Source organism: Phragmites australis, chromosome 9, assembly GCF_958298935.1.
Source record: "Phragmites australis chromosome 9, lpPhrAust1.1, whole genome shotgun sequence".
Lineage (NCBI taxonomy): Eukaryota > Viridiplantae > Streptophyta > Magnoliopsida > Poales > Poaceae > Phragmites > Phragmites australis.
Window position 1 is genome coordinate 36,210,987 of NC_084929.1, and position 14,641 is coordinate 36,225,627.

At 45.4% G+C, this 14,641-nt stretch overlaps 3 protein-coding genes across 6 annotated transcripts; 2 read left to right on the forward strand and 1 right to left on the reverse strand.

Moving 5' to 3' along the window:
* Positions 1-1,328: 1,328 nt before the first annotated feature.
* LOC133929549 (ELF3-like protein 2) lies at positions 1,329-6,036 on the forward strand. Its single transcript, XM_062376351.1, has 4 exons — positions 1,329-2,069; positions 3,206-4,140; positions 4,612-4,663; positions 4,781-6,036. The coding sequence occupies exons 1-4, from the start codon at positions 1,806-1,808 to the stop codon at positions 5,783-5,785; spliced, it is 2,256 nt and encodes a 751-aa protein (XP_062232335.1). The 5' UTR covers positions 1,329-1,805; the 3' UTR covers positions 5,786-6,036.
* Positions 6,037-6,245: 209 nt separating this feature from the next.
* Positions 6,246-9,703, reverse strand: LOC133929547 (uncharacterized protein At1g51745-like). Of its 3 annotated transcripts, XM_062376350.1 has the most exons (5): positions 9,297-9,703; positions 8,289-9,184; positions 7,509-7,630; positions 7,129-7,285; positions 6,861-7,055 (listed from the first exon to the last, which is right to left on the reverse strand). In XM_062376350.1, the coding sequence occupies exons 1-5, from the start codon at positions 9,701-9,703 to the stop codon at positions 7,006-7,008; spliced, it is 1,632 nt and encodes a 543-aa protein (XP_062232334.1). In that variant the 3' UTR covers positions 6,861-7,005. The 3 variants fall into 3 exon arrangements, with proteins under 3 accessions (XP_062232332.1, XP_062232334.1, XP_062232333.1); XM_062376349.1 differs by having other exon boundaries at positions 6,868-7,055; positions 7,129-7,630; XM_062376348.1 differs by having other exon boundaries at positions 6,246-7,630.
* Positions 9,704-9,767: 64 nt separating this feature from the next.
* Positions 9,768-14,560, forward strand: LOC133929550 (DEAD-box ATP-dependent RNA helicase 15-like). 2 transcript variants are annotated; one of them, XM_062376353.1, is made up of 13 exons: positions 9,769-9,846; positions 9,918-9,980; positions 10,103-10,219; positions 10,342-10,442; positions 11,481-11,653; positions 11,739-11,970; positions 12,080-12,198; positions 12,859-12,915; positions 12,994-13,178; positions 13,707-13,851; positions 13,940-14,023; positions 14,103-14,166; positions 14,267-14,560. In XM_062376353.1, coding segments are annotated over exons 2-13 (1,290 nt in total). In that variant the 5' UTR covers positions 9,769-9,846; positions 9,918-9,978; the 3' UTR covers positions 14,278-14,560. The 2 variants fall into 2 exon arrangements, with proteins under 2 accessions (XP_062232336.1, XP_062232337.1); XM_062376352.1 differs by having other exon boundaries at positions 9,768-9,980.
* The last annotated feature ends 81 nt before the right edge of the window (positions 14,561-14,641 follow it).

Here is a 14,641-nt window from a genome sequence, read left to right on the forward strand (position 1 = left end):
GTTCCGAATACACCGACAGTCGCAATTAGTTACAGTGAATCATCTTGGCGAGTTGTAATCTCACTATACATATACGTGTAACGACTCTATATCTGTAGTTTCAACTAATAGTTACTATCACTCTACATTATATATTATAACTTCTCTATATACGTAGTTACAATTACTGCTCACAAGGTGAGAACTCGCTAAGTAATCCAGTGAGCTCGTGGGGTTGGTGGGTGGAACTGTGTTCTATGCTTGTAGTTGTAACATGTAGTTGCAACCACTATATGCTTATAGTTGTAACTCCTCTGTGCACGAAATTGCAACTGGTTGTAATTGTTGTTTGGTCTCCAATGGGCATGCGGGGCGGTGGGTGGGCGCACACTCAGATTCGTGGGGCTAGCGTGCGTATCAAAGCCTCGTTAGCTGCTCGGTCTGGCGCGCGCTTGGCCTATGCGCATTTTGCAGATATGCTACGTGTACTTGCAGAATATATATACTATATAGTTTTCTTTGTACACCGGGTGTACATACTCCCCTTAATAGGTGTTTAGAAAGGAATATGTAAATTTTAAAATATAGTATATATATCTCACGGAAAATATATTTCACTTATAAAAAATATATACATTTAAAAATAATATACATATATCAAAAGTAATATATACTTTAATTGTAATATATGAATGAAGTTGGCAATATGTCCTTTAAAATTTAAAAATTAGTTTTTCCATATATATACACAAGTGCTGTCTCGTGAGCATAAATAAATAAATAAACAGGTATTTATTTATTTATGCAAGTGGCAACCAGCAGTTTTCTTTCCTTCGCTTGCTGTTCTCCAGCACCGTGGGCCCCGGCGCGCTGGAGTTGCTTCCGTCCGTCCGACGTGGTCTTACCGATGCCCACGGGTATCCTATTTTATTTTACTTAGTAAACAAGTATCCTCTCCATTTAAAAATACAAGAGGTATGATTTGGCAGGATTTAGATCTAGATTTTTAAAGGAAAATGATCTGAAAGTGAATTGAAAAAGGTGAAACATCATTTTAAATAATTCTTCTCGTAGTGTTAAAATGAGAAACATTTTAATAATTTAAATTGAAACTTTCACGTTTTGATATGTCTAGTAGAGATTATGGAGAATCACCCAGAATCAGAAACCAGGGAAACGACCCCTAGGCCGTTTCGCCGATTCCAGGAGCGATCCGTCCAAAAACATTTCTCCGTCAAACATTTTGCTGCTGGATCTGTTAAAATGACCGATATTCCGAAACGATTCCGACCGCCAATGGAGCCTTAATTTGGAAGCTCATAGTGACAAAGAATCCGGGAGCGGGAGGTCCCCCTTTGGTTTCTGCAAGTCTGTGTGCTGTCTGCTGTGTGCTGTTTGCTGTGGATGAGGTTCCCATGTGGCAACCTCCTCCTCCTCCTCCCCTCCTCTCCCTTTCCTCCGCCTCCTTTCCCCTCCCCTCCCCTCCCCTTCCCCGGATCAGCTGTACTGCACTCATCAGATATTTCTCCCCCCAAATTTTCTTCGCTCTCGAAATCTCCTCCTGTCTCGCTGAGCGCTCTTGCGGTCGGCCTCGGCCTCGGCCCCGGTTTTCGCGCAAAGCTCGGATTTTTGCCGCAAAGCTCGGGGATTTAATTCGGAGGTCGATCGGGATTCGTGGTGGGTCTTCTCCGCGAGGTGCGCGCGCGGGGGCCCGACAGGATCAGGCCATCGAGTCCTCGTCATCGTCGTCGTCTTCTTCTAAACTTGTCCATGGCCATGGCCGGTGCCGTGCTGCTGCTTGAGTGCTACTAGCGACGGATTGCGAGATGAGGCGGGGAGGCGGCAAGGATGAGGCGGCGGAGAAGGTGATGGGGCCTCTCTTCCCTCGCCTCCACGTCAACGACACCATCAAGGGCGGCCCCCGCGCGCCGCCCAGGAACAAGATGGCGCTCTACGAGCACTTCAGCGTCCCCTCACACCGCTTCGCCACCAACGCCACAGCGCCCGCGCCGCCATGGCAAGCGCACCGCCCTGCCGGTGGCTCTGGCGGCGCGGCGACCTCCACTGTGCCATCCACGTTGCCCAGCCAGGTGAGCCCGTTGAATTCATTTCGGTTTCCATGTGTTGCTGTATGCGTGGTTGCTTGGCGCTAGCAGTCTAGCTGGTTTTTTAGGTCGATTAAATGGTCCATTATGAATCAGGGACTATACTATATTAGGAAGCATTTTCGAATTCATTTCGGTTTCCATGTGAAGCATTTTCGAGTATATCAGTATCGTACGTTTAGGAGAGGAGCTTGGCCGCCAGAGTGTCATCTGTTAGATACATACCACGACTTGCACAGATTCTGTCAGGGCTTTTCTGGCTTGTCGAAATTGCCGAAGCAAGTGTATGACCTACTGTGGCCTGTAGGATCAATAATCGCTCTATTGACAGGCTCGATGTTCTGCAGCTTGTTGAGGCGAGAACCATTTCACAAATGAAACACACTTTATTGCCGATGATGTTCTCCATTTGATGGTTTCCAACAAGTGCTGCCAGATGCTCACGTACTGTTAATTCCGGAGTGAGGGGTGTGAGAGTCGAGCAGAGGCAAGTGAAAAAGGATACTCATTATTTCAATAGTTAGTTTTATCTGTACACATTAAAAATCAAGGGTTGTTACTAGTGCAAAATGTAGTTAGGGTAGAGCTGCCTAAAGTAATGGCACAAGACCTTTTTCTTTGGTAAGTAGCTGGGCAAGTTACCATTTGGCACATGCCACAGTTGGATCACGCTGTAAGCGGTTGCAGAAAGTGATGAGTAGAAAACATAAATTTATAGGATGATTGGACCGATAAATAGAAAGTAATGATCTAGCTATTTTCTTTGTTTATTTTCCACGCTGTATTGAAAGAATAGCAACTTCTACCCACAAAAAAGAGGACGTGGATCGAGGTAAGCATCTTCCAGAATCCAGTTACTATTTTTAGCTTCTCTTTTCAGGTGGTTTGTGCTCTCCCTATCCGTGTGCACAGCTGCACTCAATATAGAACTTGGAGATGGTGGTAGGAATAGGATACCCCTTACCTAATACAGTTTACAGGACTATGGTCCTCTTTTTTCCTCTTTGGCCTGAAGTGCTTTCTTGGATAACTTATGGTGACATATGAATCAGTGAAGTTTATATTTCATTCATATTTTCTGCTATATCTTATGAAGTACTGCCCTGAACGTTTGCTTGTAGGTTGGCGGGGACGATAGACCCCTCTTCCCATCATTTTGTGTGCCTTCAACTGAACCTGTTCGTTCTTCAGATCATATGAATACCAACTCCAATAGGCTGGCTGGCAACGCTACAAGAGCAGAATCTGGGAGGCAATCCACACAGCTTAAGAGCAAGGATACATATGCTGCAGGATCAGTTGCGGAGTGTAGTTCACAACATAAAGAGAACAATAAGAATTCTTCCAGGAAGAAGTTGACTAACGATGATGATTTCACAGTTCCTTCTGTCTTATATTCTGGAATACCTCCACATTCCACTCGAGAAAAAGTGGTTACCCAAGAAAAGTTCACACCCTTCCCCACCACAAGTCCATATAAGACTGGGCCTACAATGTCTAAATCGTCTGCAAAGGGTTTGAATGCTGACAAGAGACACTTGGAAGGAATCAATGTTTCTGATGCGAAATCGAGGGAGTCCCCAAGTATTAAGGAGAAAGAACCAGCAAAAACGGTGATAGACTTGGAAATCGAAGAGAGAACTTCATCATTTCAAACATGTAAAGAGAAGTTGGGGAGACCAGACCCAGAGGTATCTTCATATAGGGACAGGTTGAGCAATTTTGATGGTGCTGATAAGCAACATTCTGAAATTGAAGGTTATCAGGTGAGAAGTGGGGAGAATGCTGTTGAGACCCAGAACCCTCCAAAAAATGGAACTCTGCCATCCTCTAAATCATATACTGATATGGAATTGAATGGTAATTCTAATCTATTGGACCATGGCTTAAAAGAGACAGGTGAGAAGAGGAAAAGGTCACATCACGATGTGGAGCAAAGGGATGATTTGTCTGATTCCTCAGTAGAATCTCTACCTGGAATGGAGATTTCTCCAGATGATGTTGTCAGTGCTATTGGTCCAAAGCAATTTTGGAAAGCTAGGAGAGCTATTGTCAAGTAAGTTTCTAAAACCTGAGTCCATGTTATTTTGCTGTTTTAGTATTCTTGAAAGGTCTGTGAGCACACACTATCTTGGTGGCCCCTGTACCAGTTTGTGTTTTGCTGACTGGACCAAATAGTTTAGTTCCATCACGTCCTCACCGGGCTTTTCAACTGTGTCTATCGCACAAATTATCACTGTTTTCAAGCTTTGTTCTCTGATAACCACTCATGAAGCTGTATAGATTAGACCTCCTCCCCTTCTTGTAAATCCCATTTCATTTTAAAACACTCCCAACACACATTCATGAACCAAGAAAATAAAAATCTAGACAAGAAAAGATGATGCCAATTGGTGTACTTTATGTAATGCCATATCATGCCTCTCTTTCTTTTTGTCAGATGCGTGCTTGGAGTATTAATTTATTAATCACTGTATGAATTCCTTCATTTGTTGTTTACACTTGCTTTTCTTTGAACTCTATACAGTCAACAGAGGATTTTTGCTGTCCAAGTATTCGAGCTGCATAGGTTGATCAAAGTGAGTCTGGCAAATAAATAACTTCTTCTGGCTCATGCTTATGGGCAGGTTAACTTATGGATATAGTTTTGTGTTGGAAATTTGATATAACCATTGTTTGTGTTGACTTGCAAGCAGGTGCAGAAGATGATTGCGGCATCTCCACATCTACTTATCGAGGGAGATCCATGCCTTGGCAAAGCCTTGGTGGCGAGCAAGAAAAAGCTGGCTGGAGGAGATGTGGAAAAGCAGCTTCCATCTGCTAAAAACAACAATGATGTACAACCAACGCTGCAGCAGCTAGAGTACTCAAAGGATAACACCGATGGGAACCAGCCTTCACCATCTCAAGATGATGTAGCTGGAGTCCAACATGATAATCAAGCTGCTACAAATGGTGTCAATAGCAGTAATCCTCCCGCAATGCCTACCTCTGACAACAAGCAGACCAGTTGGTGCATTCCTCCACCACCTCCGAATCAGTGGCTTGTTCCTGTCATGTCTCCGTCTGAAGGACTTGTCTACAAACCTTATACCGGGCCCTGCCTTCCGGCAGGAAGTTTCTTGGCCCCATTTTATGCCAGCTGCACTCCTGTAAGCCTCCCATCCACAGCTGGAGATTTCATGAATTCGCCATACGGTATTCCTATGCCGCATCAGCCGCAACACATGGGTGTTCCTGTTCCTCCACCCATGCCACCGATGTACTTCCCACCTTTTAGCATGCCGGTGATGAACCCGGCAGCCTCAGCCTCTGCAGTTGAGCAAGCGAGGCATGTTGCTGCCTCACAGCCTAATGGACACAAAGAACAGCATTCAATAAGCTCGTGTAGCATGTCTCACTTGAGGAGCGAAGCAGTGTCAGCTGGCATTTGGAGATTCCACGCATCAAGAGACAGTGAGCTGCAAGGCAGTAGTGCTAGCAGTCCTTTGGGCAGGCTGCAAGGTGAAGGGAGGTCTGGTCCTGCGCCACCCTTTCCTGCATCTTCAGCTGGAAACGGGCAACCTGAACCCTCCTCTGGGAGCAGGGACAATACCGGCCGCATCATTAGGGTTGTTCCACACACTGCCCGTACTGCCTCAGAATCAGCAGCGCGGATTTTCCAGTCAATACAGATGGAGAGACAACAAAATGACTTGTAACCCACAACTGTATCCTGTATGTGATTACTTGATTTGGTAGACTTAGCCGAGAGCTTAGACAATTAGTGCTAGTTTCTGTATTATTTAGTACCAGTAATAGCAGTTACATATTATCGGCATTAACTGTAAATATGCGCACAAAGGCTCTGTCAGAATCATGGCCTTGTATCTGTCTGTAGCTATGTTGGTTTATGCTGTATACAGAAACTGGGATTTTGTACTTATGAAATGTTCTTCTTTATGCTGGCTGCGTTTAACGGGAGTATTTTCTTGACCTGCAATTGCTTTCTCCCTCTTGTGCCTCCGCCACCACCTCCCATTAGGGCGCCGCAGCAGCATCACTACCTTCCCTCCCCTACACCACGGAGGCGATCCCTCACGGACGCCAGCGCTGCAGATGTTGACCAACAGGCCAAGGATACAAGGCCCCCCAGTCGTCAGCCGAAGGCAAATAGTAACCTACAGAGGAAGAGGGCTGGGCGGGTAGCAGCACCTCACCTGCCCAAATTATATATAGATAGCATCACCAAACACTAGATATCACAATGAAGTGAATTTAGCTTTTGAAAGGAGATACCCATCTACCACAGCTATGAATCACAAACAGCCACACGATACATCTATCATCAACATGCTAGGCCGCACTAAGCATTTCCCAACGCTACAGCAAAAGATGTACATACAACAGGAGCTACCAAAGGGGTGCCCTGGCTGGCTAAACTTATCCCAGGCAAGGCAACGCAAAGCATCCCCCCCCCCCCCCTAAGCAGCCCACTCAGCTAGGACATGCGTATCCTCATTTCACTGGAAAGCTTAGCGCTTCATTGATTCTACTGAAAACAACTCGAAGCGGGATGCACGCAATGGTTGGTCCAGAAACTTTCCCCACAGCTGGCTTTCTCTTGTCGCCATCTCTATGGCTCGAAGCAAAGGAGGAAAGCCTCCGCATTTTTCTTGGAGAAGATGCTGGTTTTTTAGTATGCGGCTGCCATAACTTGTCTACCTCTTTCCCTGAAGTCTTTCTGTGGCTTTTGGGTTTCGCTCGGTATGTGTGTGATGATGGCATAAGGCATTGCAGGCCTTCAGCTTTGTCCTTCAGTAATCTATCTGCACCGCTCGTAGCTGGGTGGTGACCATTTGTATTTGATAAAGGATGGCAGAATACATCATCTGAGACCTCCACGGAGACTGGATATCCCACAACGGGTCTACGATTCCATTTACTCATTAGAGAAACAAGAGGTACACGACGCGCCTTGTTGCTGCTCCCCTGCACACATAACTCCACATCATAAAGGGTAGAATTCAATTGCAGAGTCTTCATTGGCTTTACTGCACGGCACCTTTCAAGATCGAGTGCTCTCTGTTGGGGTCGCAATACTTGAAGTGGCAACTCAAAGACCAGATTTGGTCTTGAACCATTCTCAAAATTTGAACCATTACTTTTGGTTTCTGATGACTCTTCACGATCACGATTTCTTTCAGAACGTTGCTGCTGAACTGCACCAACACAATCCGAATCAGCAGGAAATACTGCAAGATGCATATTAACACCAGGTTCAGCGGGTTTGTTCAAAGAATGCTTGGCCGGCTTTTTTTCCAAAAGGACAACCCCAGTACTTAGTGCCTTGTGCTTTACCGCCCTTGTTTCGTGGTGTTCATGCTCTAGTGCATCTCTTGTCCCGTTGTTGCCCTCCTGATCAACAGTGATTATAGTTTTTACCTTAAAATTTCCGCTCTTGCATTGGGAAGATTTGTCGGCTTTGCTGTAGTCAGTAGACTTCTTATTGTGTTTCCAGGTAGGATACTTTGTTAACACAAAAGGTTGATATGTCCGCAAATGATCTGGTGAAAATACAGTTGATAAGTCATGTATTCTTCAGAAGTTCAGAAATGGGAACAGAACAGTGCATATGTCAGATAGTCAGAGGATAAGATGTCATCGATATTACAAGTGCATCTAGCTAAGAGCACATAAGACACAGCATAGCATTTTGAAAGCTGCGAAAGCAATAATCCACCTATTCCACAAAAATATTAACTAAATTCTATACATAACTACATGTCAGTACTTCAAGAACTGTGTACTTCCCAACAGAGACATAACAAAAAAAATACTGCGATCAACCGAGAGCAATATCGTCCATCAGCTCAGGGAAAGTTATGGAAAAACTTATGGTTTCCCCAGCCCCTGTACTTAGTTCAGTGAGATTTTGGATATAAGAAAATGGCCAAACGGTCATCATGACTACTTGGTGACAAAATAGAGAGGCTGAAGGCAACAGCAGCAGGAATACAAAAAAAATCAGTGGCTAAGTATACGATGCTGTGCATGTTCCACAGTTCCAGAAACTGTTGCAGCTAAACAGAAACAAGTAATCAACATTGTCCATGCGTCTAGCTAGCTCCTAGCTAGCCTAAATGAAGACTGCCATTGTTGAAAGATACGGTATTATGAAAAGATTTTGCTACTGAAACATATGAAATATTATTGCAGGCTTACCTGCTTCCAAGATACTTCCTGCAGTGCGGGGAGTTTCTACAGCATCATCCCCATGGCGGAAGTCATCCTTGAGTAACCCAGTCATGCAGGAGATTTCAGTGCCTTTTGCTTCATCTGTCTTGAATGCACCGCAGTGATGAGAGCTGGTCTTGTCCAATGAGGTACCCAAGCTCGAAGTGCCAGAGGAACTGGTCGGACAAGTACCCACACCCATGATTTGTTCATCAGCCTTTTGGCCATTTGATCTAAACCCATTCCACATGTCTCCATTGCACAGCTCTGATAGCGGACGGGACCTATCCTTCTTCCTGGAACCTCCACAAGGTTGGTCCTGGTCAGCAGTGGCATGCCTCCTCTTTGCGGTAGAATGAGGAGACTGCTTACTCCTTTTCACCTGACTAACACTAGGCAGATCATGATTTAGAACAGAGATGGTGCCAGCATTGGACAATTCCATTGGGACAGTCTTGGATCCGATATCGCTGAGGTCCCTCATACGGCGGGACCCAGTAGGCGCATCATCCTCGGAATCATAGGGCGTCTTGCGCTTCCTCTTGGGCAAGGGCGGTTGAACCACAGTAGAAGAGTCCCTTGCCGCAGCATGAGGCGAACAAGACTTTGTGGTGACACCATTCCCCTTGTTTGGCTTGGCAGAGCAGGTGTCCCCGTGGCGGGACTTACTCTCTGCCTCCAGAGCGCGAGCTCTCTCGATCTGAAGCGCCTGGATAATGGCGTCCTCCATGCGGGCGTACCTGCACTTGTTGTAGGTCTTGGTGGTGCTGCCGCGAATGCGGGCAGCAGCCAGGGCCTGGGCGTTGGTGATGCGTTGGTCGAAGTCGAGCTCCCCGCAGCGGAAGGGCTTGACGCGCTTGCACTTGTCGAGGTTACACCATTCGCTGTCGCAATCAATTCAAAACTCCTTTTTTAACAAGAAGCAGGAGGTGGGAAACCGAGCACGAACGGAGCAGGGAGGAAGAAGAGAGGCAGGAGGGAGAGCGTAGTGCGTACACGAAGGTGGCGCCGTCGCGGCGGCCGAGGAGCATGATGGGGGTGGCGGGGCAGCGCGGCGGAGCGGCGCAGCCGTCGGGGACGTCGAGCGGCGAGATCACGATGCTGGGCCACCAGGAGCCGTTGGGGCGGCGCAGCCAGAGCAGGGTGCCCTCAGCCGACACATCCAGCGCCGGCGCCTCCGCCTCCGTGGCCAAGCCCCCCATTCCGCTACCGCTCTCCGACAATTTGATCTCCCCGTCTCGGAGCCTGGAGCCAGGCAGGGGCAGGTAGGCCGGGCCGCGGCCGCGAGGTAGGGGAGGGGAGGGGAGGGGATGAAGGCGAGGCGTTGGTAGGACGGAAATGGACTCCACCGCGGAGTGGAGTGAAGTGGTGATGAGAGAGAGAGTGCTCCTCTTGGGCTTCATGGGCCCTCAAGCCCACGCAAAGCCCACTTCATGGGCTATAAATAGAGAGAACAGCTCTATCCTCCCAGCGCCGAAATAGAACAAGAACAGCTCTATCGCCCTCGAAACCCTAGCCCCCAAATCCACACCGCAGCGAGCAGCCGGTGCTCAGCTCTATCCTCCCCGCGCCTCCCCCACCCCAAAACAGAGACTCTAATCGATTCTTTCTTTGCAGCCGCCTATCTCCGCTCCCATCCCTACCCCCCCCCCCCCCCTGCTCGGCTCGCTAGATCTACATGTGAGTAGCTTCCCTTGGATTTGAATTTGACCTTTTGAGTCCGTGCGAATCGCGAGATCTCTTCTGCCCCCTGTGGGTTCTAGGGTTTGCGGTGCTGATTGGTTGGTGTTGGTGTTGCTTAGGATGGGAGAGGCCAAGGAGAACGACGTCTACGAGGAGGAGCTCCTGGACTACGAGGAAGACGACGACAAGGCCGTTGATGGCTCCGCCGCCAAGCCCACCGGAGAGGTCGCCAAGAAGTACGTGCTGTTACACCCTACTTTCTTTCTGCTTTATTAGATTCTAGTCAATTATTGCAGCAAAGGGGTCTCGTATCGATTTCAACTGTACTCAAATCGCTTACTTGCGTTGGACCAACCAGGGGCTATGTCGGGATCCACAGTTCCGGGTTCAGAGACTTCCTGCTCAAGCCAGAGCTGCTTCGTGCTATCCAGGACTGCGGTTTTGAGCATCCTTCCGAAGGCAAGTTGCTCCTTTTTTTTTCTCTCCATCCTTCACTCTTGTACTATAATCAGCATTAACCACCTTACTCCCTTGCTAGGAAACCACAAAATTGAGTGCACATTTGTTAGTTGGGCAATGAGGATGTGTGGAGAAGATTAATAATTGAAATTCTTATTTATAGGATGGCAGACTTGTACGGTATGCAGCTGTTTGGTTCTGATAATTATATAGGACATGCTTGCGGAGTATCAAGATAGCAATTAATTATCGTTTCCATCCTCTGCGGCTCTGCCTTGATGTTAGGAGGCCCAATTCTCGTGCATAAGGCTTGAGGAGTTGTACAAGTAAAAACTAGTCATGGTTTTTGTTACTCAACTGTATGCACTTGATATCTGCTGTGCACTTTATAGCTTTTTGGTCAAATTTAATCTACTTATTTTAAAAATTCCTTAACCCTTCTAGTCACTAAAAATGCCCCTTTTGGACTGCATGCATTCATCTATTTAAACTTCAGACATTGATATCTTTTTGAGTTTTGTGTACTGACATTTAAATATGGTGTGAGTATATCCATCTTTTAATCATACGATTATAATTTTAGTGCTAATGTTCTATGAAAATGGTGTGAGTAGATTCATATTGAAAAGGAGTTCCATATTATTGTAATGGTTTGAGTAAATTACGCTCTATGAATATATTGCATTAAATTAGTGGCCAACATTGCGTTTTAGATATCAATGGCTGAAGTGGTACCTTTTTATGACCAGAGGAAGTGTGAACAAGTATTATTAACATGTCGCTGTGCTTGACCTGGTGCTATGTAACAGGCAAATTTATGAAATATAGTCTGATGCTTTTGTTCTCTGAGTTTTTTTTTCATCTTTTGCATTTGCTACATTGGAAATAACATTCTTGCCTTAACTGTTTACAGGTACAGTTTCTTCTGATACTTCCTGTTGGAGGAGATTATGGTAAAACTTTCCATTAACACGGACCCAGAAGGTTAAACTTTTACTCACTGGGGTGCTGCTCCAATTTCTTTTGGTTCCACATCAGTGCAACACGAGTGCATCCCTCAAGCAATTCTTGGAATGGATGTCATCTGTCAAGCAAAATCTGGGATGGGGAAGACTGCTGTTTTTGTCCTTTCATCCCTCCAGCAAATTGACCCTGTAGCTGGTCAGGTAGCAGCGCTTGTATTGTGCCACACAAGGGAACTGGCTTACCAGGTTTCTAGACACTGCCTGTGCATTTTCAGTTTTCTGGATCACTCTGCATTAGATTTTAATTATCTGCTGCCCTTATATTGTGTAGATATGTCATGAATTTGAGAGGTTCAGCAAATATCTGCCCGAATTAAAAGTTGCAGTCTTCTATGGAGGAGTTCACATCAGAAAGCATAAAGATTTGTTGAAGAATGAATGCCCTCATATTGTGGTCGGCACACCGGGAAGGATACTTGCTCTTGCCAGAGAAAAGGATCTCTCCTTGAAGAATGTGAGGCATTTCATTCTAGATGAATGTGACAAGATGCTTGAATCACTTGGTAATTTGCCTTCCCCTGTTGTCAGCCTATTTGTTATATGGTGTCAGTGATAAATGATGATTGGTGCCTATTTTTTCCATGATGTCCCTGACAACTATGTATCATGCAGACATGCGGAGAGATGTCCAGGAGATTTTTAAAATGACACCTCATGATAAGCAGGTCATGATGTTTTCAGCAACACTCAGCAAGGACATTCGTCCTGTATGCAAGAAATTTATGCAAGATGTAATTTCCTGCAGCCTTCTCCAGCTCTCCTTTCCACAGTCAGTCGTTTAAGTCTCATATGCAGATATGCGCCCGTGATGGTCCTCTGGTAGCTGCTTCTCATTTACCAACATGAGAGTTGTAGTTGTTTCGACTGCTGTGTAGCATAGAGAGTTGTGTCTTGCATGTGTAGTATAGAGTGAGTTGTCCTCTCCTTTTCATTTTACTTCGCCAATACCATCTAAGGTGGAGAGGGAAAGAGGCGTCTTCTGTCCAAATTGTGAACCTTTGGCAATGTGTTGGCAACTGGGGGCAGATACAGGAGGGTGCCTGTTCCAAAAAGATACAATCACGTACTCATAGGCAATATTTCTCCAGTTTGCTGCACACTCCATGTTCACTTGGTTTTGCTTCATTGGAGTCAACTGCTTCTGCTTCTGGTTCTCCATATATCTTGGGCTGGTGGACAAAGCAGCTTTCTTTTGCTGGAATTGTATTGGGAATCACTGCTGCAAAAATTGAGCATGTTGGTGAATTCCAGTGTGCAACAGTGCATAACTCAACTTCCATATGGAGGCTGCGTATTATGGCAGAGGAATTTATATACCATTGTTTTGGTATATACTGCAAGATTGACGCTGGAATGCTAATTTCTTTCATCTACCATTTGTTCCCTTACAGCCGATGGAAATTTATGTTGATGATGAGGCAAAGTTGACCCTCCATGGTCTTGTACAGGTAACATTGAAGTCTTTACTCATGAGGCACACTTTCCCCCCTTTGGTGTCTCTTTATAATTCCAATCAACTTTTGCAGCACTACATAAAACTGAGCGAGGCGGAGAAGAACCGAAAATTGAATGATCTCTTAGATGCTCTTGATTTCAACCAAGTTGTCATATTTGTGAAGAGTGTAAGCAGAGCTGCAGAACTGAATAAGTTGCTTTGTGAATGCAACTTCCCTTCAATCTGCATCCATTCTGGGATGACCCAGGAAGAAAGGTATCTACTCTCTTCCCTTCTGTTCATCTGTTACTGTTGGCATTTGTAGTAAAATGGTCTAGTTTGCTACTTTGTGTATGTCCTTGGTTAATCATGTACCTTCTACCTAAGGAATTGGTGGTGATGTGACTTCCAATTTCCATTATGCTATGTTTTGGTGATTCAGTGGGTTTTGTGTGATCCAACCCTTAATGGGCTGGCTTGTTCATCCAATTGTGTTCCTGCTAATGGGGTCCTTTTATTACCCTGTACTGTGTACCTGTGTACATTTCTCAGCTTTTGCTTGTACTTATTGGATCATGATTGTACAATGGTACCCACATCTGATTATGTGTTTTTTTGTAGTTAGTATTGTAAAGCTAGTTAAGTACTTGCCTGCCTGTTTTCCCATGTACTTCTCCTGCTATGCTCTCTTTATGAATTGATGTTTAGACAATTTATTTATGACATGCCTTCTTTTTTTGGGAAAATGGAAACAAAATGTTCCTGCTTGATTATATTCATGTGCAACGTTTAATGCTTTGTCAGGTTAACCCGATACAAGAACTTCAAGGAAGGACACAAGAGAATTTTGGTGGCTACAGATTTAGTTGGCAGGGGCATTGACATTGAGCGTGTCAACATTGTGATAAACTATGACATGCCAGACTCAGCTGATACATATTTGCACAGGGTAACCTCCAACTCCGTTTGCTACCACTATATATTGAGGGGTGCTAGTATTATTGTTCCTGATGCACTGTTCATAATTATCTTTGCAGGTTGGAAGGGCTGGGCGTTTTGGTACAAAGGGACTTGCAATTACCTTTGTTTCCTCTGCGTCAGATTCTGATGTTCTTAACCAAGTCCGTTTTCTCTGCCCCCTGGTTTGGATGTTGTGTATCTCAATGAATTCTGCCTAACTATGCTTTCCTATGTGTAAAGGTGCAAGAAAGGTTCGAGGTGGACATAAAGGAACTGCCTGAGCAAATTGACACTTCCACATACAGTAAGTGCTGCCATATTGATAATGTAGATGGATAATTTGTTGCAGTTCAGTGACCCTATTATTATGTGCCCTGATCTGTTTGTGTTATGATTACTACCAGTGCCATCGTAAGTGATGTTCGTTTCCACCACAACACGTTCTCACATCGCTGCAACTGGGAAGAGGAGAGCAGGAGAGGAGAGCGTGCTGCTGCTAAGTATGTCGTCTTGAGATGATTAGTCAAATACTTTTGGAAGTAACTGTTATGGAGGATTTGTTTGCCTCGTGTAACGTAAAAGTCAGTCGGGACAATCTGTACTCTATGTCTGTTTGAGTGCTTGTAGGCGGATATGTCTTTAAAGCCGTTCTGTTAGGATTTTGCTGTCTCAAGTTTGCTTACTGTATTAGTGACCTATTTCCTCTGTTTGTTGTTTCTGAGATTGTGCTTATTCATATGCCTGCTGGTGCTAGCGGCGGTCGAATTGAGCTAGTGCTA